Genomic DNA, 23,597 nt, shown 5'->3' on the forward strand with positions numbered 1-23,597 from the left:
AATGAAAAAGAAATGAAGGAAACAATAGCAAAGATCAATAAAACTAAAAGGTGGTTCTTTGAGAAGATAAACAAAATTGATAAACCATTAGCCAGACTCATCAAGAAAAAAAGGGAGGAGACTCAGATCAATAGAATTAGAAATGAAAAAGGAGACGTAACAACTGACACTGCAGAAATACAAAGGATCATGAGAGATTACTACAAGCAACTATATGCCAATAAAATGGACAACCTGGAAGAAATGGACAAATTCTTAGAAAAGCACAACCTTCTGAGACTGAACCAGGAAGAAATAGAAAATATGAACAGACCAATCACAAGCACTGAAATTGAAACCGTGATTAAAAATTTTCCAGCAGGGCTTCCCTGGTGGCGCAGTGGTTGAGAGTCTGCCTGCCGATGCAGGGGATACAGGTTCATGCCCCGGTCTGGGAAGATCCCACATGCCGCGGAGCGGCTAGGCCCGTGAGCCATGGCTGCTGAGCCTGTGCGTCCGGAGCCTGTGCTCCGCAACGGGAGAGGCCACAACAGTGAGAGGCCCGCATACCACAAAAAAAAAAAAAAAATCTTCCAGCAAACAGAAGCCCAGGACCAGATGGATTCACAGGCAAATTCTATCAAACATTTAGAGAAGAGCTCACACCTATCCTTCTCAAACTCTTCCAAAATATAGCAGAGGGAGGAACACTCCCAAACTTATTCTACGAGGCCACCATCACCCTGATACCAAAACCAGACAAAGATTTCCCAAAAATGAAAACTACAGACCAATATCACTGATGAACATAGATGCAAAAATCCTCAACAAAATACTAGCAAACAAAATCCAACAGCACATTAAAAGGATCATACACCATGATCAAGTGGGGTTTATCCCAGGAATGCAAGGATTCTTCAATATATGCAAATCAATCAATGTGATACACCATATTAACAAATTGAAGGATAAAAACCATGTGATCATCTCAATAGATGCAGAAAAAGCTTCTGACAAAATTCAACACCCATTTATGATAAAAACCCTCCAGAAAGTAGGCATAGAGGGAACTTACCTCAACATAATTAAGGCCATATTTGACAAACCCACAGTCAACATCATTCTCGATGTTGAAAAACTGAAACCATTTCCACTAAGATCAGGATCAAGACAAGATTGCCCTCTTTCCACACTATTATTCAACATAGTTTTGGAAGTTTTAGCCATAGCAATCAGAGAAGAGAAAGAAATGAAAGGAATCCAAATCAGAAGAGAAAAAGTAAAACTGTCACTGTTCAGAGATGACATGATACTATACATAGAAAATCCTAAAGATGCCACCAGAAAACTACTATAGCTAATCAATGAATTTGGTAAAGTAGCAGGATACAAAACTAATGCTCAGAAATCTCTTGCATTCCTATACACTGATGATGAAAAATCAGAAAGAGAAATTAAGGAAACACTCCCATTTACCATTGCAAGCAAAAGAATAAAATACCTAGGAATAAACCTACCTAAGGAGACAAAAGACCTGTATGCAGAAAACTATAAGACACTGCTGAAAGAAATTAAAGATGATACAAACAGATGGAGAGATATACTGTGTTCCTAGATTGGAAGAATCAACATTGTGAAAATGACTCTACTACCCAAAGCAATGTACAGATTCAATGCAATCCCTATCAAACTACCAATGGCATTTTTTACAGAACTAGAACAAAAAATTTCACAATTTATGTGGAAACACAAAAGACCCCGAATAACCAAAGCAATCTTTAGAAAGAAAAACGGACCTGGAGGACACAGGCTCCCTTACTTCAGAATATACTACAAAGCTACAATAGTCAAGACAGTATGGTACTGGCACAAAAACAGAAACATAGCGCAATGGAACAGGATAGAAAGCCCAGAGATAAACCCACGCACATATGGTCACCTTATTTTTGATACAGGAGGCAAGAATATACAATGGAGCAAGGACAGCCTTTTCAATAAGTGGTGCTGGGGAAACTGGACACCTACATGTAAAAGAATGAAATTAGAACACTCCCTAACACCATACACAAAAATAAACTCAAAATGGATTAAAGACCTAAATGTAAGGCCAGATACTATCAAACTCTTAGAGGAAAACATAGGCAGAACACTCTATGACAAACATCACAGCAAGATCCTTTTTGACCCATCTCCTAGAGAAATGGCAATAAAAACAAAAATAAACAAATGGGACCTAATGAAACTTCAAAGCTTTTGCACAGTAAAGGAAACCATAAACAAGAGGAAAACACAGCCCTCAGAATGGGAGAAAATATTTGCAAATGAAGCAACTGACAAAGGATTAATCTCCAAAATTTATAAGCAGCTCATGCAGCTCAATGTCCAAAAAACAAACAACCCAATCCAAAAATGGACAGAAGACCTAAATAGACATTTCTCCAAAGAAGATATACAGACTGCCAACAAACACATGAAAGAATGCTCAACATCATTAATCATTAGAGAAATGCAAATCAAAACTACAATGAGATATCATCTCACACCAGTCAGAATGGCCATCATCAAAAAATCTAGAAACAATAAATGCTGGAGAGGGTATGGAGAAAAGGAACCCTCTTGCACTGTTGGTGGGAATGTGAATTGGTACAGCCACTATGGAGAACAGTATGGAGGTTCTTTGAAAAACTAAAAACAGGACTACCATACAACCCAGCAGTCCCACTACTGGGCATATACCTGGAGAAAACCATAATTCAAAAAGAGACATGTACCATGATGTTCATGACAGCACTATTTACAATAGCCAGGCCATGGAAGCAACGTAACTGTCCATCGACAGGTGAATGGATAAAGAAGATGTGACACATATATACAATGGAATATTACTCAGCCATAAAAAGAAACGAAATTGAGTTATTTGTAGTGAGGTGGATGGACCTAGAATCTGTCATACAGAGTGAAGTAAGTCAGAAAGAGAAAAACAAATACCGTATGCTAACGCATATATATGGAATCTAAAAAAAAAAAAGAAAAAAGTTTCTGAAGAACCTAGGGGCAGACTAGGAATAAAGATGCAGACATAGAGAATAGACTTGAGGACACAGGGATGGGGAAGGGTAAGCTGGGACAAAGTGAGAGAGTGGCATGGACATATATACACTACCAAATGTAAAATAGATAGCTAGTGGGAAGCAGCCACATAGCACAGGGAGATCAGCTCGGTGCTTTGTGACCTCCTAGAGGGGTGGGGTAGGGAGGGTGGGAGGGAGACACAAGAGGGAGGGGATATGGGGATATATGTATACATATAGCTGATTCACTTTCTTATAAAGCAGAAACTAACACACCATTGTAAAGCAATTATACTCCAATAAAGATGTTTAAAAAATGGGAGCTTTTATTGTTTTTATTATTATTACCATGGTTTGTATTTCGGCGTGGTCTTTAGGAAGAATGCAGGACTTGGAATAAAATCTGAGTTCTATTCTCACTTGTGTTGAGTTGCTCTACAACCTCAGCACGCTGTGTTTCACTTACCTTTCTGTCAAGTGAGACCCTGTCACCCACCCTTCCATTTCAAAGCTGCTGGAGAGGTCAAACATCATCTTAAATGGGAAAGAGCTTTGAGATATACACAACAGAAAAGCAAGTAAATGTCTGTATAGCTTGTCTCAGCTTATAGACATTTGTAGTCAAAATGAGTCTGAGAAAATGAAAAGGGATCGGGAACTCCTTGTTAGCTCTAGATGGGTAGAGAGGGGTGTGGGTAGATGTGAACCTGGAGGGTGAGGAACCATAATCTACTAGGTTCCTTTAACTGATTCTCCAGCACCTGCTGGCTTTGGGCCCCGAGGTTCCCAATCCTAACATAAAATTAATGCAAGGGAAGAAGGTGGAATAAGATGTGTTTTTATGCATGCTGGTTTCTCTGGCCTGAAACATTCTTCCAGACCTTCCCTTCCTTAGGAACTCCCATTTACCCTTTAAGACACAGCTCAAATATCACTTCCTCTGTGAAGCCCTCCCTGCTTCCTTGGGTATTTTCACTCTGTGTGCTCTCACTGGATTGTGACCATTGCTCCATCAGATGACCTACAGCAGTGCTTTGCAATCACAGTTGATTCTCATCATTCAGTGGTTATGTTTAATAAAGTCACCTGATTTACACATAACCTTGTTTTATGCACATTTCTGTTCAAAAACACCTTGTTTCATATGTATTGTGGCTTCATTAACATTGAACTCACAGTCAACAGAACTATAACTCATGCGGAGTGAAACTCATCTAACACATGTTTTCCTTGTAAGATACATTACAGCCTTCTTTCACTTACACGAGACAGCACCTCAGCTCTATGCTTGAGGGTCACTTTAAACAGCAAAATGACCAATAAAATGTATACAAGTGCAAAAAATTTGGCACTAAATAGACCTCAAAAAAGACCCTTGTATATGGTATGAGCTGAAACGAGAAGGCAGGGCCTTGCCTTGTGCGACCTCAGCTGGGAATGTGCATGTAGAGTGACAAATTTTTCTCTGCTCTGGACATGGGCATGTCATGAATGACTGTGAAAGGGCTGCAAGAGTTGACTTTGGGGTTACAGATAGATTTTAGTGAGTAGGCAATTTGCAAGTATAAAATCTGCAAAGCATAAAATCAACTGTATTTATTTATGTGTTGGATTTTTTACTAGCCTGAGACTTCTTACAGAAAGGTTGGCATGTGTACTGGATATCTTCTCTCTCTCTTTTTTTTTTTTTACATTTATTTATTTTATCTTTGGCTGCATTGGTCTTTATTGCCGTGCATGGGTTTTTCTCTAGTTGTGGCGAGCCAGGGCTACTCTTCGTTGTGGTGCGCGGGCTTCTCATTGTGGTGGCTTCTCTTTGTTGCGGAGCACGGGCTCTAGGCGCCCAGGCTTCAGTAGTCATGGCTCGCGGGCTCTAGAGCGCAGGCTCAGTAGTTGTGGCACACAGGCTCAGTAGTTGTGGCACACAGGCTTAGTGGCTCCGCGGCATGTGGGATCTTCTCGGACCAGGGCTCGAACCCATGTCCCCTGCATTGGCAGGCGGATTCTTAACCACTGCGCCACCAGGGAAGCCCTGGATATCTTCTCTTGCTCCTCCAGACCTACTTCACTCTTCTCACCCTGCCCTCGCCCCTGCAGACTGACCTCTGTGGACTACTCTACTAGGATTTCTTTGTCCTCTGGTTTCCAGTTGGGTTTGGCCAACAAGAAACCCCAGCAGTTGATGGGGGGAAGGGAGGAGAGTGGGGCCAGCATATTTATTCCACAGCCTCCTCCTTGTGTTTCTGCCTTGGGCTTCCTCTGTTTCTCACTAAATGTCCTCTCCTCTCGAGGCACCTTTCTCCAGGTGACTCTCTGCTTCCACAAGCAAGGGACCACTCCCATTCCTCATTTCTTTGGGCCTAGGGGTGGTAACTGCTCCTTGGCTGTTCTTTCCCTCTGTACTACTTCCTATGGTTCTTCTAAACCCACACTGTGTTAAATAGCCCTTTTAAAATAGGCTCGCCTTGAATTATCTTAATTTGACTGTGATGTGTTTGGTCCTCAACTGATATCTTATTCATCGTATACACCTGACACAGTGCCAAGTAATAGCAGGTGAATGGTAACAAATGATCTCTAAAACTCCTAATAGTATCTGTATGATTCAGTCATCCCAGAAACCAACTACTCATGATGACGGGAAGAATTGCAAAGTCACTGAAGACACACTCATACACACACACACACACACACACACACACACACACTGCCCATCTTGCTGAATGGGGTATGTTCTGCCTTTTCCTGAGTGTGGTGGTCTTGTGTGTTGGGTGGTTCCAGGCAGAGTAGGATCTGCAGGATAAATGCTCTCTGAGAAGCCGATCTGTTCATCCATCCTGCTCTAGAAGCTTCCTCTCTGGGTCATTTGCCAGGGGGAGTCAAGCCCAGAGGTGAGTCCCACAAAGGACTGTGTGGAAGCCACAGGCTTTCTCACTGGTACCTGATGGTCCTCTGGGTGCATGAGCTGGCTCCTGCAGTGGACGTGGGCATTTGGTGAACTGAAAGGTACAGGGAGAGCTCAATACACCAAAACTATAATAACCCAGCCCTTATTTCACTGGGATTTTAGGAGGGAGGAGAACAGCTGTGCCTTGCTGTCCAACTGTGGCTTAAGAACTCCAAATTACAATGTCCACATGTCACCCACACAGCAGATGACAGAATGAGTATGAACAACACTTTGGTACTAGGAGCAAGTCAGAAATCATCTCCAGATTGGTTTCTCTTCTAGCAGCTTTGGCTCTCTCAAATCCACTCTCCACATTGCTGCCAGAATATATTTTTAAACACAAATTTGACCTTCTCTCCTTGTTCAATGACATTTTTCCTCTCTACAACTAGAGTTCCAACTTTTTTTGTGTTTTAAAATCTAGCTCCTTGGGGCTTCCCTGGTGGCGCAGTGGTTGAGAGTCCGCCTGCCGATGCAGGGGACACGGGTTCGTGCCCTGGTCCGGGAGGATCCCACATGCCGCAGAGCGGCTGGGCCCGTGAGCCATGGCTGCTGAGCCTGCGCGTCCGGAGCCTGTGCTCCGCAACGGGAGAGGCCACAACAGTGAGAGGTCCGCGTACCGCAAAAAAAAAAATAAAAAAAATAAAAAAAAATAAAATAAAATCTAACTCCTTGTCTAGATTTATAGCCTTAGATTAAACTTGTCTACCCCTTCTATTATCCTCACCCTTGCTGAGAGTGCACACACACACACACACACAGACACCCGCCCCTATGCCCCAGCAATGGCAAACTGATAATAGCTTCCCGATATGTTTTGTTTCCTCGGAAAGTATTTCTCTTATTTCTGCCCATTGGCTTGACTAAAAAAAGCATAATTCATCTTCAAAACTGAGTCAGAGATGATATCTTCTGTGACAGTGCTTCACAAACTTTAATGTGCAGATGATCACCTGTAGATCTTGTTAAAATGTAGATTCTCACTCAGTGGATCTCAGGGTGGAGAGAGAATTTGCATTTCTCACAAGCTAGTAATGCTGCTGTTGCTGGTCCGGGGACCACACTTTGAGTAGCAAGTTTCTAAGAAGTTTCCACTGATGTCGCCCTTTGCCCAATAGATCCCATCACTTTTTCTGAGCTCTTCTCTACTTTGACCTTATTTCTGTTGTTGCTCTAATTGCTGTATTATAATTTTACTTGTTTATATGTCTGCCTTCCCAACCATACCTGGAGTTTCTTAAAAGTAAAGACTGTGTCTTTTTCATCTTCCTTTCTGCAACACTCAGCCCAGCATATCAGAGATCACAGGAAGCGTTTGATATTTACTTGAAATGAAGCAAAGCATTTGTTATTTACTTGGTGAAACAAAGCATTTGATATTTACTTGGTGAAACAATGTTTAATGATGTGTAGTCTTTGTCTGTGGAATGTGAAACTATGTAACCATTATTATTTGTGGAAAACTTTTGGTTGTCTGACATTGGGATAAATATGGACCCAGGCTGTACATACCCTATTTACTAAAATACACAGCTTTATTTGCTAGACCCAACCTTAACTTTGGTGCGATTTACAAAGCATAAGAGATATTTGTAACATTTTAATTGTGAACATTAGCCATCACTGTACACTAATAAATATTCAATCTATCCAAATATAAATACATAGTCTCAAAAGGGCACAATGCAAAATCTATAAAATGCATCTAGAACCAAAACTTTGCATAGGGGAATTCCCTGTGAGCACATGGCACCATTTTCAAAATATGAGAAGGGCTCTTGACACATGTTAAGTTAAAGCCTCAATGATTCTGAGCTTGTATAAGATAATACCATGTAAGGGAGAATTTTTCTAAACCATACCACAGAAATCAGTCAATTCTGATGTTTTCCTTCTAGGCTGGATGTTCCAGAAATCATCTCTAATTAAAGGTTCCAAAAAAGAATGTACAAAATGCCAAAAAAGTAAACAGGGATGATTTTGGATAAGTTGAGAAATATCATCTTCTAAATGATAGTTTTTTTTTTTTTTGAAGCTACCAGTTTCACAATAATTATACTTAAAAGTTGTACATCTGCATGTTCAGCCGGTCAAAATATCACATGATTGTTTAGAAAGAGCTGATTTCAACAGCATCCAAAAAGAGTTTTCCCTGAACACTGTAGGAAAATTAAATCTCTCTTACATCAGGGATACCCTTCCCCAGAAAGTGTCCAGGAAGACCGCAGCCAGCTCAAAGTTGAAGTGATAATTCAAGGAAGTATTTACACTTCTGCAGGAGAATCTTTTAAAGCTGCTTTGAAGCTCATCTACAAAGTGCTTCATGCAATATGACTCTGGTGGGTTGAGTGAATCAAAGGGCTAATTACTCCCTTAGTAACTCCAAAGTCATTAACTCTGATGAAGGTGAGGATACAGATGAGGAAAAACAGATCCTATTCCAAGTTGGAGGGCTACACCACCAGCCACACTGGTCGATGCAGGAGCAACTTTACTTGCTGATGGTGCTGTGTTGGCGTCTTTATTGGCCCTCTAGAACTTTCCCCTCTACTGTACTTACCTCCTCAGCAATCCCTTTCACCCTCAGTAGGAGGCAGTGTTGAATAAAAATAGAGAAACTTGGGCCTCCCTGGTGGCGCAGTGGTTGAGAGTCCGCCTGCCGATGCAGGGGATGCGGGTTCGTGCCCCGGTCTGGGAGGATCCCAATATGCCGCGGAGCGGCTGGGCCCGTGGGCCATGGCCGCTGAGCCTGCGCGTCCGGAGCCTGTGCTCCGCAACGGGAGAGGCCACAACAGTGAGAGGCCCGCGTACGGAAAAAAAAAAAAAAAAAAAATAGAGAAACTGTGCATTGCGGTCAGACAGAGATGGGCTGTATTCTTCCTAGCTCTGTCACTTCAGGCAGGTGTCCAAGCTTTTCAAAGCCTAAGTTCCATTATCTGTAAAATGGGAAGAATAATAATATCTCACTGCACTGGTGTGAACTCAGGGTGAACTGAGATTCTGCAGTTAAGGCTTGTAGCTCAGTACATATTCACTTTGCATATTCAAGTGCTCCGTCAACAGTAGGCATCCTTGTGCATCTTGGAAGCCCCCCACTCGGTGCCTGACTCAGTTTCCATCCAGATGGCTTGAACAAGAACAGACCTCTTACTCCTCTCTTAGAATCTGGGGAGACTTGGAAGTCTCAACCTTAAAGTTGCAAATCTCTAGGGCCTAAACAAGCTTCAGTTTCTCTGCCAGACCACACTCTCCAGCACAAGCCTGCACTCTGTTGATGAGGATGGAAGAATGCAGAGAGGGGACTGATTCCTGGAGGCCTCAGTAAGTCAGTGTTTACAGAAGCCATGATTTCCTCCCAGGATGCCTGTGGAAGCATTCGGCACAGAAGGGGACTCAGAGTCACTTGCTTGGCTTGGTAGTAAAGATGAGCATCCAAGTGGTTACCACCTAAGGCCTTTCTCTGTACCAGGTGTTTCCACCATCTGATGCCCTCTTTCTGCCCAGACACCAGATACCCAGTACTCCAGCGGTGAGATCAGAATTGTTCACCCCAGTCCTTTATGCTCCCTTCAAGGAGAGAGGTGGCAGTGTACTCTATGAGTAAAACCTCACAAAGCTGCTTCTCAGAATATCCGGCCTCTAATGTGGGCAGCTGTTCCATCATCCTCTAAGGCAGGAAGCTGTGGCTGACAGCATCACAGAGCAGAGCTTACTCTTTGTGACTTTAATTAACTCACTAGTTCTGCTTGAAAAAGAGTCCTGCTCCTTGTTCATCTTGCCCCATATCCTGGGATTCTGTGTTGTCAGGTCAAATAAAAAATCCCTTGACCATGAACTTTAGGTCCAAGTTTAAAATAACAATAAGGGTAATAATCCAGGGTCCTGCCCCATCTCTCCCTTTCTCTAAGAAGTGCAAGAAATGTTGCTTGAAAGCTGTCGATTGAGGTTTGTGCTCCACACAAGATAAGAGGCTGGAGGAAGGGTACAGGCTGCTCTGGCCCTGCTCCCAGTTCAATGGCTGAGCCTCCTGCCTGTGGCCTGGTGCCCGCCTCTATCAGGCCGCTCGCTGCCTCTGTGGCAGCTTAGGGACTGGCGCCACAGGTCAGTTGCCTCTGAGGAGTCCTGGGATGGTGGCAGCTTTTAATGCTCTGTGGTGGGAAGACCTCCTTGCCCCACTCAGGATCTGCAGCCCGTGGCCTGGCACTGGGTCTCTTTTAAAGTCCTGATTCTGCAATTTCAGCCAGTTGACTCAAGAGTCTGGAGAAAGGTGGCCGGTCTTCTGGTTTCTAGAGAGGGAAGAAAAGAACTCTGTGATTTCCTTGTACTTGTGTGTCATAGCTAATTCCAAAGCAAACCAGAGTTAAACAGCAATCCCCTCTGCTGAGTTTTAAATATGCTTTTATATATATTGTATTTGAGGCCATTATGTCTTAGTTGTTAACAGCAGGTATTTTGGAATCATGTGGCCTGCTTTTTTTTTTTTTTTTTTTGTATGTGAGCCTCTCACTGTTGTGGCCTCTCCCGTTGTGGGGCACAGGCTCCAGACGCACAGGCTCAGCGGCCATGGCTCACGGGCCCAGTCGCTCCGCAGCATGTGGGATCTTCCCGGACTGGGGCACGAACCTGTGTCCCCTGCATCAGCAGGCGGACTCTCAACCACTGTGCCACCAGGGAAGCCCTGGCCTGCTTTTGAATCATAGCTTTTCCACTCATTAGCTGTGTGACCTTTGAACAGGTTACTTAACCTTTTTGAACCTCAGTTTTGTCATCTGTAAAAATGGGGATAATAATGTTATCAATCTCATAAGATTGTTGTAAGAATTAAATAAAATTGTATATAAAAATGCAACATAAAATAAGCACTCAGTAAGACTAAAAAAGAAAATATTTAGATATAAATCCCATGAAATATGTATAGGATCTATTTTAGGAAAAATATAAAATTCTAAAGAAAGAAATCAAAGGAGAGCTAAATATATCGAGAAATATTCCATGTTCATGGTTAGGAAGACTTGCTGTTGTTAAGATGTCATTTCTTTTCAACTTGATGTATGGATTCAACACAATCACAAGAATCCCAGCAAGTTATTTTGTAGATACTGACAAACCAACTCTAAACTCCATATGGAAAGGCCAAAGACTCAGAATAGCCAGCACAATACTGAAGAAGAACAAGTTTGGAGGACTGATACTTCCTGACTTCAAGACTTACTATAAAGCTATAGTAATCAAGAGAGCATGGTATTGGTGAAAGAATAGACAAATAGGTCAATGGAAGAGAGTTGGGATCCCAGAAGTAGACCCACACAAATGTAGTCAAATCTTTGACAGAGGAGCAAAGGCAATTCAATGGAGAAAGGGTAGTCTTTTCAACAAACGGTTCTAGAGCAATTGGACATCCACATGCAACACAATGACTCTAGACACAGACCTGACACTCTTCACAAAAATTAACTTAAAATGGATCATAGAACTAAATATAAAATGAAAAACTTTTAAGACATCTAGAAGATAACATAGGAGAAAATCTGGGTGACCTTGGGTTTGGCAATGAGTTTTTAGGTACAACACCAAAAGCACGATTCATAAAAGAAAAAAAAATTGATGTTGAACTTTGTTAAAATTAACAACTCTGCTCTGTAAAAGACTTCTGCTCTGTAAAAGGTACTGCTAAGTGAATGAAAAGATAAGCCATAGGCTGGGAGAAAATGTTTTTAAAACACATATCTGATAAAGGACTTATATCCAAAATATGCAAAGACCTCTTAAAACTCAAAAGCAAGAAAACAAATAATCCTATTAAAAAATGGGCAGGGCTTCCCTGGTGGTGCAGTGGTTGAGGGTCCACCTGCCGATGCGGGGGACGCGGGTTTGTGCCCCGGTCTGGGAGGATCCCACGTGCCGTGGAGCGGCTGGGCCCGTGAGCCATGGCCGCTGAGCCTGCGCGTCCAGAGCCTATGCTCCGCAACGGGAGAGGCCACAGAGTGAGAGGCCTGCATACTGCCAAAAAAAAAAAAAAAAAAAAAAAAAAATGGGCAAAGATCTAAGCAGTTACCTCATTTAAAAAGGTATACAAATGGAAAATACACATATGAAAAGATGCTCAACATCATATGTTAGGGATTTGCACATTAAAATAACAATGAGATACCACTATATTCTTATTAAGATGGCTAAAATCAAAGCACTGACAACACCAAATGCTGGTGAGGATGTGGAGCAACAGGAACTCTCATTGCTGGTGGGAGTGTGAAAATGGTAGCCATTTTGGAAGACAGTCTGGCAGTTTCTTACAAGACTAAACATTTTCATATGATAGTGTTATGAAACTACTCATTTCATATGATCCAGGAATCACACCCCTAGATATTTACCCAATTGAGCTACAAATCTATGTCCATACAAAAACTTGCACACAAATGTTTATAGCAGCTTTATTCATAACTGCCCAAAACTGGAAGCCACCAAGATGTCCTTCAGTAGGTAAATGGATAAACAAACTGTGGTATATCCATACAATGGAAATATTGTTCAGTGATAAAAAGGAGTGAGCTTTCAAGCCATGAAAAGACATGGAGGAATCTTAAATGCATAGTTCTAAATGGAAGGAGCCAATCTGAAAAGGCTACATACTCTATGATTCAACTATGTGACATTCTGGCAAAGGCAGAACTTGGACAATAAAAAGATCAATGGTTTCCAGGGATTTGGGAAGAAGAGGGGAAGGGATAAATAGGTGAAGCACAGTGCATTTAAAGGCAGTGACACTATTCTGTATGATACTATAAGGGTAGATACATGATATACATTTGTCAAAACTCACAGAACTGTACAAAAAAAGCAGTGAACCTTAACGTAAAACATGGACTTCAGTTAATAATAATGTGTCCGATGGCCATCATCAAGAAATCTAGAAACAATAAATGCTGGAGAGGGTGTGGAGAAAAGGGAACACTCTTGCACTGCTGGTGGGAATGTGAATTGGTACAGCCACAATGGAGAACAGTATGGAGGTTCCTTAAAAAACTAAAAATAGAACTACCATATGACCCAGCAATCCCACTACTAGGCATATACCCTGAGAAAACCATAATTCAAAAAGAGACATGTACCAAAATGTTCATTGCAGCTCTATTCACAATAGCCCGGAGCTGGAAACAACCTAAGTGTCCATCATCGGATGAATGGATAAAGAAGATGTGGCACATATATACAATGGAATATTACTCAGCCATAAAAAGAAATGAAATTGAGTTATTGGTAGTGAGGTGGATGGATGTAGAGTCTGTCTTACAGAGTGAAGTAAGTCAGAAAGAGAAAGACAAATACTGTATGCTAACACATATATACGGAATTAAAAAAAAAATGTCATGAAGAACCTAGGGGTAAAACGGGAATAAAGACACAGACCTACTTGAGAATGGACTTGAGGATATGGGGAGGGGGAAGGGTAAGCTGTGACAAAGCGAAGGAGAGGCGTGGACATATATACACTACCAAGCGTGGGGTGGATAGATAGTGGGAAGCAGCCGCAGAGCACAGGGAGGTCAGCTCGGTGCTTTGTGACCGCCTGGAGGGGTGGGATGGGGAGGGTGGGAGGGAGGGAGACGCATGAGGGAAGGGATGTGGGAGCAGATGTGTATGTATGACTGATTCACTTTGTTGTAGAGCAGAAACTAATAAAAAAATAATAATAATAATAATAATAATGTGTCCGTGGTGGTAGAATAATTGTAACAAATGTACCACACTAATGCAAAATGTTATTTCGAGGGGAGAACTCTCTGCACTGTTGGCTCAGATTTTCTATAAACCTAAAACTTCTAAACAAAGTCTATTAATTTAAAAAATTAATAAAAATTTAAAAAAGAAAAAAGTACTAAATGTCAGCTATCATAATTGTTATAGTATTTAATCCTTGAGAAGTGGACTAGATTTGTTTTGTACCCTTCTTTATGTCTTTATGGTTTATTTCCTTGTTTCTGATGACAAAAGCTCTATGAACTTACAGAGCAAACATTATTTAATTATCTTACAGTAAGAAAAAGGAGGTTCAGAGAATGGCCCATGATTAATGATTAAGAAATGATAAAACTGAGATAAAACCCAAGTATCCTATACTTTTTAAATCCCCCCTGTTACCCTTCCATGATCTGAATTTGTGTTCATTCTCTATTCAGCAACTTTCAACTGTGGTTGAAATTTAAAATTTGCTAACTCACCCAAGGACATCTAACACTTATGCTGATGTGGCTTAAGGCATAGCCTGCCACCCAAGGATAACTGAGATGTCTGGGAGGGTGCAGAGTAATTGGCTCCCATTCTGAATTGTTGTATGAATAAAATGAATTTTAATTCAGTCATTTTAATAGTTTCACAGCACCAGTGAACTTCTGTTTACCAGTTTATAGAACTAACTTCATGTATATTTAATGGTTTTATGATGTCACAGATGCTTTTTTCCTCAACAAATTGACCTAGGCCTTCCCCACTCTTCCTTTCTGACAGTATGTTGATGGCTTGTGACATTATATTACAAATCAAATAACATTTAAGGTCCCTGCCAGCTCTTCTAGGGATGAGTAACTCCTTTAGTTAATAGATGCTCAACACCACTTTCTTGCTAATCTATTTTGTCATCCCTACTGGGGAACCACTTCCTTTACTGACCTCTTTCCAGCAATGATTCATGATCTGGTAGATATGTGAGGAGGCCAGTCGAGGCTTGTATAACCGAAATCCAGTGGTGATGTCTTCCACCACCTCTGAGTTGCTTCGGTTTTCATACGGGATTTTGCCTTCACTGAAGACTTCCCACATCAGCACACCTATGAAAAATGGTGAATCGAAACAGCTAGTGATAAAGTTCCTAAATAGCGAACAAACCAACTTACCTCTAGAAATCACAGACTCCTTGACATTAAGATTCAAGTCCCTACCTCCAGAAAGTACAATATCAAAAGCCACCTGAGGCTTATTAGGCCTGTGCTATTTCTAAAGAAGAACGATTTCCCTACCTTCCTAGTGGTGAAGAATGTTCAAGCTCAGCCCTTTGTTATATCTAACTCAAATGTTACTACTAAAAGTTTCAGGGGATGTAAACTCAAATGTCAAATGATATAGATGAATGGAGTGGATGAGGTCTGCATAATAGGGACTAGGGAGGACTGCGAAAAACTGGAGGTCAAAAATTCTGTCCCCAAAAGGGCAGCTGTGATTTAGCTCCAGCCAGCATAGGGCACCTGGGAATGAGGGCTCTGAATTGCTACATTTTCTGATTTTTTAAAGATAAGTCATAAATTGGGAGTTTTAAAGTATAAACTCAATTTGATTTAAAAGAAATACTGTGTTAACCAAGCAAAAATCTTTAGGTTGTCCATTTTTGACCTCTGATTTAATCCCTTTTCCTTTTTTGCCCTCAGTAGAAATGTTACAACCAGCTTTATTATGTACTCATCTATTCATAGGTTGTCAGAGTGGGAACAGAGCTTGCAGATCACCTAATCCAGTGGTTTTCAAAGCATAGTCCAGGGATCCTGAGGGCAGAGTTTTCCAAAGTATGATCCCTAAAACATCTGAAGTTTTGAAAAATCAACTCAGAAATTTGTTCCAATGGCAGATCCTGGGCCCTAGCCCAGACAACTGGATTAGAATTTCTAAGGGATCCTCAGAAATGCCTCAGGAGTTTTGGAAATTCAGTAAATAAGACCAATTAGCACCCCCAAGATGCCAGGATTTCTAGTGAGATTTCTTTGGAAAATGGGGGAAAGCTGGCTGGAAAACAACTGCTTTCATGCAAACCTTGTGAAGCATTGAGGAACTGAGTAAGGCCCAAAGAGGTTAGTTGACTTGTTTAAAATAGTGCAGTTCGTATATATGGAATCTAAGGGAAAAAAAAAAAAGGCTCTGAAGAACCTAGGGGCAGGACAGGAATAAAGACGCAGATGTAGGGAATGGACTTGAGGACACTGGGAAGGTGAAGGGTAAGCTGAGACGAAATGAGAGAATGGCATTGACATATAAACACTACCAGATGTAAAACAGATAGTGGGAAGCAGCCGTATAGCACAGGGAGATCAGCTTATGCTTTGTGACCACCTAGAGGGGTGGGATAGGGAGGGTGGGAGGGAGACGCAAGAGGGAGGAGATATGGGGATATATGTATACGTATAGCTGATTCACTTTGTCATACAGCAGCAACTAACAAAACAATGTAAAGCAATTATACTCCAATAAAGATGTTAAAAAAAATAGTGCAGTTAATTGGGGATAAACCTCAAAATGCGTGACAAAGCCCAGTGGCCTTGAGGCAGGCAAAAGCTCTCTTCCATCCAGGTTTCTGTTTCTGAGGTTTGCCACCCCAGTTTTCTCATCCCTCTATTCTGCTTTCATCAGTCAGTCTCATCTTTGGACACTTCAGATGACATATCCTAGGAAGGGATGGACTTTAGCTCAACCCTCTAATTATAAGATGCAGCAGCAAAGTCCTAGGCTGACAACCTGTGGCAGAATAAACCCCATTCCAAGTCAGCAGGTGAATGTGACAAAGTGGCCATGGCTGCAAACATCTCTTTATGGGACACCTGGCTTGGTGCAGCATGACCCGCCATACCGATAGAGAGTGGCCACACATCAGCCGTACCCTTCCTAGTTATATGCACTGGGGAAAAGAGAACGGGAGGTTGCTCAAGCGCAGTTTTTGTTCTTTTAAGTTCATTCTGTACCTTTAAATTTGACTAACCAAGTCATAGTTAGGCCTGTTGAACAGGGTAACTACTTTAAGGAACAATTTAGAAGGACTCAAAATAAAAAATCACTTGGTTGTTGGAAATGGATATTCTAAAATGCTGGAGAAGATTAGTTAGTTCTTCTCATAAGAGATTTAATTCGTCCTCTTCTCCCTGGTTTCTACTACTAGCCAATATATTTGGCAAACCTTCCCTTCACATAGAAGGACAACATCAAACTCCAAACTATTCCTGTCCGAAGTAGAATCCTTCTTACAATCCAAGTCAAAGAGGTTGTCCAGTATAGTTTTGTGTATACATTAATATGCAAAAACTATGGCTTAGGGCTTCCCTGGTGGCGCAGTGGTTGAGAGTCCGCCTGCCGATGCAGGGGACACAGGTTCGTGTCCCGGTCCGGGAAGATCCCACATGCCACGGAGCGGCTGGGCCCGGTGAGCCATGGCCGCTGAGCCTGCGCGTCCGGAGCCTGTGCTCCGCAACGGGAGAGGCCACAACAGTAAGGGGCCTGCGTACCGCAAAAAAAAAAAAAAAAAAAAAAAAAAAGAAGTGAAAAACTATGGCTTAGAAAGACAGGACACATCAGCAAGAATATTTAGTACTTTTTGCCACACCAGCATCATTTATTCTGTCTTTTCATTCTTGCCCATTTGCACTTATAAGAAATTCTAATTCCTTACCATGGCCTGCCAATTTCATTGCCTACAGTTCTCCCACTAAGTCAGTACCCCTTTTCTTTGGACACACCAGACTTTGGCACTTGCTGCTTCCTTTGTTAGAGACACTGTTCCCTGGACCTTCAAATGGAGACAGCTCCCTCTCATCATTCAGCTCTCTGCTCAACAGTCACCTCCTCAGAGAGGCTTCCCGGACCCTGCTATTTAAAACAGACCCTCCCTCCATTCCAGTTCCTCTCTTTCCCATTACTCTTTTGTTTTATTCATAGGACTTACCGCTACCTGACTTTATCTTATACACATATTTGTTAGCTTGTTTACATGATTGTTGCTGTCTCCCCTTCAAACTGGGCTCCAAGAGAATAGGAGCCTTTTCTATCCTATGTACCACTGCTTTGTGAGCACCTAAATTAGCTCCTAGCATGTAGTAGATGCTCAATAAATTGTTGTTGAATGAATGGGTAAAATACTTTATCGAGAGTTAAATGTGGGAATAAATGTGAGAATAAATATAATGTTGAAAAAAACATGATCCCTGCTCTCAAGGGCTCATATTCTAATCTCCTGACTCCAGCTTTTGATGTCACAGCAGCTATCACCAGCATCCTGTGTTTGCTTTTATTTTTGCCCCTATTTCAAACATGTCCAAGAATAGATACAATAATGAGGGCCCCTTCATTCCTTTCAGAGCTGTTTCTACAGACTCTCAGTGGGACGCCCTCACCATCCAGTGTTCAGGGCAAGTAAGGCTGCCTGAATTTGACAAATAAAACAGCTGGCCCTCAATCCCAGGTCATGTGGGAGTGGGGCCAGAATGACACTTACCAAATGACCACACATCCGACTTGCTGCTATAGCGACTGAAAGAGAAGACTTCCGGGGACGCCCACTTCACCGGGAATTTGGTGCCTGAGGAACTGGTGTACTGGTCATCAAGGACGAACCTGGGGAGAGAGATCGTCTGAGTGTCCTGGTGGCCTGAATCCCATTCCTGAGACTTTGCCGGCATCACAGGTCCATATTACCTTGTCATCCCAAAGTCGGACACCTTGATGACCTGGTTTTCTCCAACCAGACAATTCCGGGCAGCCTGGAGCAGAGACAGGCAAACGAAAGGGAAAGGAAAACTTGGTGGGTAATCAGTAATTAAGGAGTCTCCTATAATCACAGTCCTTTGCTTTTCCATGTGCTGCTGTGCAGAAGCAATGAGGAGCTTCACAAATGCTAATTAAGCTTCACTAGTGCCTGATGGAAAGTTGAATGTTAAGATCCTTTAACAGGATGAGTAAATCTGGTCTTTCATCTTCATTCCTGGGATCCTAATCAGAAGAAAAATCCATGGTGTTGTGTAACCAACTGTAAACTCCAGTGCAACCTGACGTTAACCTCAGGGATGATATGAAGAAACTGTCACCCATTTGACTAAAATAAGAATGTGTTGAAGTTGCTAATTCTCTTAAAACTATTCCTCAGTAGGGATGATACATGGTCCCTAATTCGGTTGGAAGAGCCCTTACCAAGAAAAGATCCATGAGTCTCAAATTTTAATGTGCCTGCAAATCCCACGGGGGGACATGTTAAAATGAATATTCCCAAGCCTCAACCCCCAGAGATTCTGAGGATGGTTCTAGGATCACCCCAATGTGATCCTGGTAGATCCTTGGATAACATTTTGAGAAACATGTGCTTGTCAATTTCTTTCATTTTACCAAGAGGAAAAGGAGGCACAGAGAGGTTAAGAAGGAGAGGCTGTTAGCTTTATTTAGAAAGAACGTAAACTCCAACTCAGAGGGTGAAAGAGGTGGGGCTGGAAATAGAGCCCAGATCTGAGTCCCACGAGGACATCCCACAGTGGGTGGAGGAAGGAAGAAGTTGAGAGGGGAAGGAAGACGGCTTATGCCTTGGTATTGATTCATGCATTCCCAGTCTTCGTAGCTCTACATTTCAGTGGGACATGCGCCTTCACCCTGGACCTGTAGGGGTTTGCCCTACACCCTCTTACCAGGTCTCTGTGGATGACACAGGCCTCTTCCAGGTAGGCCATGCCCTCACACACGTCCAGGCACATGCCCAGCAGGGTCTCTGCAGCAAAGAGCCCCCGCTGGCTGCGCAGGTAATCTGACAGGCAGCCGTGTTCCATGAACTCAAACACCAGGCAGATGGGGGCTTGCTCCAGGCACACTCCGTAGAGCTGGACCAGCTTGGGGTGAGAGAGTTTCCTGAAGAAAAATGGCAAGGGGTGAGATGGTCTAAGTATAGTCTCCCCAAAATACACTCCCTCCCCCAAACAAAAATATCTCATTGAGCTGAGATCTGAAGAATGCAGGGACTCAGCTGGTGTATGCAAGAATGAATGAAGGCCAGTGTGGTTGGCATGTCATGGAACCAGAGGAAAGATGGGCAGGAGATGAGATTGGGGAGTGGGCAGGGCCAGACCACGGTGGGCCTTTTAGACTACAGTGAGGAGCTCGGAGTTATTCTCCATACCATGGGAAGCCATCGCTGGACTTGAGCAGGGAGGTGGCACAAGATGGCATCAGAATGATATTCAAAGAGCATAGCACAGAACATCCTTCCCAAGGTATCTCTGCATACTCTTGTTTTGGCCACTCACATCATGACTTCAGCCTCCTCGACGAAGTCCTCTTCTGACATAGCTCCTTCCTGAATGGTTTTGATGGCCACCTTGTCCCTGTTGAGCCAGTAGCCAAGATGCACCAACCCAAACTGCCCGCTACCAATCTCCTGCACAAAAGTGAGCTCTGAGGGATCAATCACCCATTTCCCTGGAAGAGAAAGAGTTTTCCAAAGTTGGCAAGCAGTAGATATGAAGTATAGGACTCCCAGGAGACTATATAGCCCTATACAGAATGTTAGCCTATTGTTAATATAACTCAAAGATGGCAGATGGTATAAGCCTGTATACTTAGAACTATAGATGGATAAAAGTATCTTTTTTCCCAAATAATAACATAGAATATATATTGAAAGCCATGAAAAATGTGCATGGGGACGATTACATGGAAAGAGAAAGGAGGATGGCATTAGTTGAGATATTAAAGAAAGTCAATGAAAGGGTTCTAAGGTCCCAACCATTTCCTATACCTGATTGAAAATTTTTTATTGTCATTTTTCACATAGAGCAAGTTTTATTTGAACTGGTCATTCATTCATTCATTTATCCATCAAGAGCATCCATTATGTACATAGCACTTGCTAGGCCTTAGCAGGGGTTAGGGATAAGGTGGTGGATTCCAAGAGGACTGGTACAGAGGTGCAAGCCAGCACACAGTCTCGCAATAGGTAGGGTTTCAATAAATGCTCAAAAAAAGAATAAAGGGGATCCGAGTCTCAATTTTCACACTGGCAAAAATGAGTGGGTTCATAAAATACTATCTGGGCTTCCATCCAGCATGAGCACATTCGGATTCCACAGGTATTAGAATTATCTTATTTTTATAAGGAGGCTGAGGGGCATTATCCTTTCCTGATGCTTGGTCTAGTACCATAAACAGTTCAATTTCTATCTCTTTGAGGCACAGACTCAACAGAAAACAGTACCGAGCACCTACTGTGTGCAGATATGGTGCTGGTTAGGGATGGAGAACCCACACAGTGTTTCTCAAAGTATCACCCTTTAACCCCTGTGTCAAAATCACCTAGGGCACTTGTTGAAAAGGCAACCCCAGGACCCCACTGTCTGGGACCGTGTTTTGGTAAATGTTGGGTCGGGGCTGGAAGTCAACACTTTTCTTAAGCATCCTATGTAACTTTGATGCACAGTGAAGCTTGAGAACCACCAATCTAGAAGATATAAAATGAAAGGCACACCAGCCTTCTCCTCGACCAGCACAGTTTGGACCAGGGGATGCAGGCAGAAAATCACAAGTGGGTGAAACGGTTCCACAGGACAAGAAGGAATAGTAAGGCCTATGGCCCTAGAGATGCACGCCCTGCCTAAAAGCATTCAAAAAAATTTAACACAGTGCTATGCAGACAGACATTTCTGGATGCTGCTAGCTTACAGCACTTGCAATGGACCCATACCTAACAAACTAGATGATACAGAAGTTCTAGAAAATAGGCAAGAACACAGTACTATAGCACTGGTTTCTAATATTTTTTTCTAATAGCATTTAGCAGAGTGCTGTGTACAAAGTAGGTGTTCAGTAAGCACTTCATTGATGAACTGTCATCTAAAACCAATAGACATTGATTTGACCTAGATAAATGTGCATACGTATAGATGTAATCTTACACACATTGTAAATGTTCATTTATGCACACCATCTCCAGAGATCATTTTACGTCTGGGGAAGTCCACTCAGAATTTACCCCAGACCTCTAGGGATGTGAGTTAGTGCAAATGAATAACATTCCCAAATGCACTACTTACCATATCTCAGCCCTGCCGTGACCGGGGCTTTCTGCCTCCAGGAACTAACTGGATACCGGAGTCTAGTGACTAGGCCTGGGTTGATTACAAAGTGAAAGGCAGTCATTAGAGTTTTATCATAGCAACCATCCAAGTCAAATCACCAGGAAAAAAATATAATCCAATGCAAAAGCTATTTTTATTCTGGAAAACAAATTCCAAAGCCCAGTCACTGATATTACATTTTCCCTGAGAAGAGGTATAATATCACAGGTGGGCAGGTAGTGAAATCTCATGATTCCAGCAGCAGAATTTGCTAATGAAGAATATGTAATATAATCAAATATTTGGCATCCTTTTCTATTTGTATAGTTATTATTTATGGTCAGCTTGTCTGAGATGAAGAAACCCAGCTGGGTGTTTGTCACTTTTCTCCAAGTTCCCCTGTGAGGGTCCCCCTCTGGCCTTGTCCCTTAGAACTCACCTCCTCCATTGTGTTGGTGATAATTGATGAGGAGAGGGATGGAATCAAACACGTACTTTTCAGCCACGTAATATCGCTTGGGGTTGTCATTCGTTTCTTTGATGTGATAGTGCTTTATACAGGGGTTGTTCTCACTTAAACAAATGAAATATAAATGCAGTGATGATTAAGAGGCAATGTTTAGAGACAGAAATGTCTACAGGTAGCAGATTCCTATTAGCTTTGTTTTCTGCCCTCTCACATGGATGGCAGATATATTTCAACTTGTGTGTCAGTCTTGACAGGCTGGCCTTGGCTGCTGTATTAAGAAGGACTCTGAGGCTGCATCTGGACTCAGGATTGGTGCCATGATGGATTGGTGATGTTTCTTCCAAAACCTCAAAATGGGCAGTCGTCTTGTATGGGCCACATGTTTGCCTTCCCTGCTGTGTGGATTTAACTAATCTTCAGCATATGTTAAGGAAGCATCTTGGCCCCTTCGTACTTATTTGGCTTTGTACATCAGAGTTAACATAGCAGCCCTGACTGCTATCCTTAGAAAGGCCTGCTTGCAAGATTGGCCCTTGGCTGGCTTCTGAGAACTTAGATTTCAGGAGGGCTCTCACCATTCTCTGACTGATAAGGATGGCTCCCTATACCTAAGTTGTTTGTATAAACAATGTGGCTTATGCTCAATGCTTAATTTTCTCCTGGGAGTCTGGAATTTTGCTATGTGCTAGGCAGAGGGTACCCAGGTAACAAGCCCCCAGTGAAAGGATCTGTAAGGTTCTGGCACGTAGTAAGGACTCAATAAATGGTGGATAGTTTTATTAGCAGAGCCAGAGCTAGAATTCATATTTTCTCACTTGCAGTCAAAAGTATCTTTTCTGTTATTCTTTGGATTAAATTATAAATGCATCAAATACAGGACCAGGTATTTTATTTCTTTAGAGCTTTGCACTCAGGGATGCCAACTGGGAAGACAACCTGGCATCCAGCCCTCTAGCTCTGTCACTTTCTAGGTAAGTGACTTCAGTTATGTTCTTAATCTCCCTAGCCTTGGTTTTCTCAGAGGGATCAGGGAAACACAGTATTTCTAGGGACTGTCTGACATTCCTGTGTGTGGCTCATTGCTCACCCACCTCAGGACTGTCTCTCCCCACTTTGCTGAGTTAGCACCATACCTTACGATGGCCTTGGTGAAAACAGACACAGTGTATGTCCCTGGAGTCCTGGAATCTCGTACCATGAAGGCTCCTTCTTTGCCCTGGAAGGGTTAGAAAGAATGGAAAATCAGCGATCCCAGGAAACCAGGCTCGTGCATCCAGCTTCACTTT

General features: G+C 42.4%; 1 protein-coding gene across 2 annotated transcripts in view; it reads right to left on the reverse strand.

Annotated features, from left to right (window-relative positions):
- Positions 1–8,649: 8,649 nt before the first annotated feature.
- The window catches only part of ITK (IL2 inducible T cell kinase), a gene marked incomplete at its 5' end in the record, with an annotated part of 67,075 nt that continues 52,127 nt past the window's right edge, over positions 8,650–23,597 (reverse strand). For both annotated transcript variants that reach the window (XM_082622657.1, XM_082622656.1), the window contains 9 exons: positions 8,650–10,286; positions 14,671–14,828; positions 18,248–18,366; positions 18,448–18,512; positions 19,425–19,641; positions 20,037–20,208; positions 21,819–21,893; positions 22,282–22,415; positions 23,445–23,527. In XM_082622657.1, the coding sequence (XP_082478783.1) occupies positions 10,215–10,286; positions 14,671–14,828; positions 18,248–18,366; positions 18,448–18,512; positions 19,425–19,641; positions 20,037–20,208; positions 21,819–21,893; positions 22,282–22,415; positions 23,445–23,527 (1,095 nt within the window). In that variant the 3' untranslated portion in view covers positions 8,650–10,214. The remainder of the gene's footprint in view (positions 10,287–14,670; positions 14,829–18,247; positions 18,367–18,447; positions 18,513–19,424; positions 19,642–20,036; positions 20,209–21,818; positions 21,894–22,281; positions 22,416–23,444; positions 23,528–23,597) is intronic.

This window comes from Mesoplodon mirus (genome assembly GCF_964341445.2).
Source record: "Mesoplodon mirus genome assembly, chromosome: 5".
In the NCBI taxonomy this organism is placed as follows: Eukaryota; Metazoa; Chordata; class Mammalia; order Artiodactyla; family Ziphiidae; genus Mesoplodon; species Mesoplodon mirus.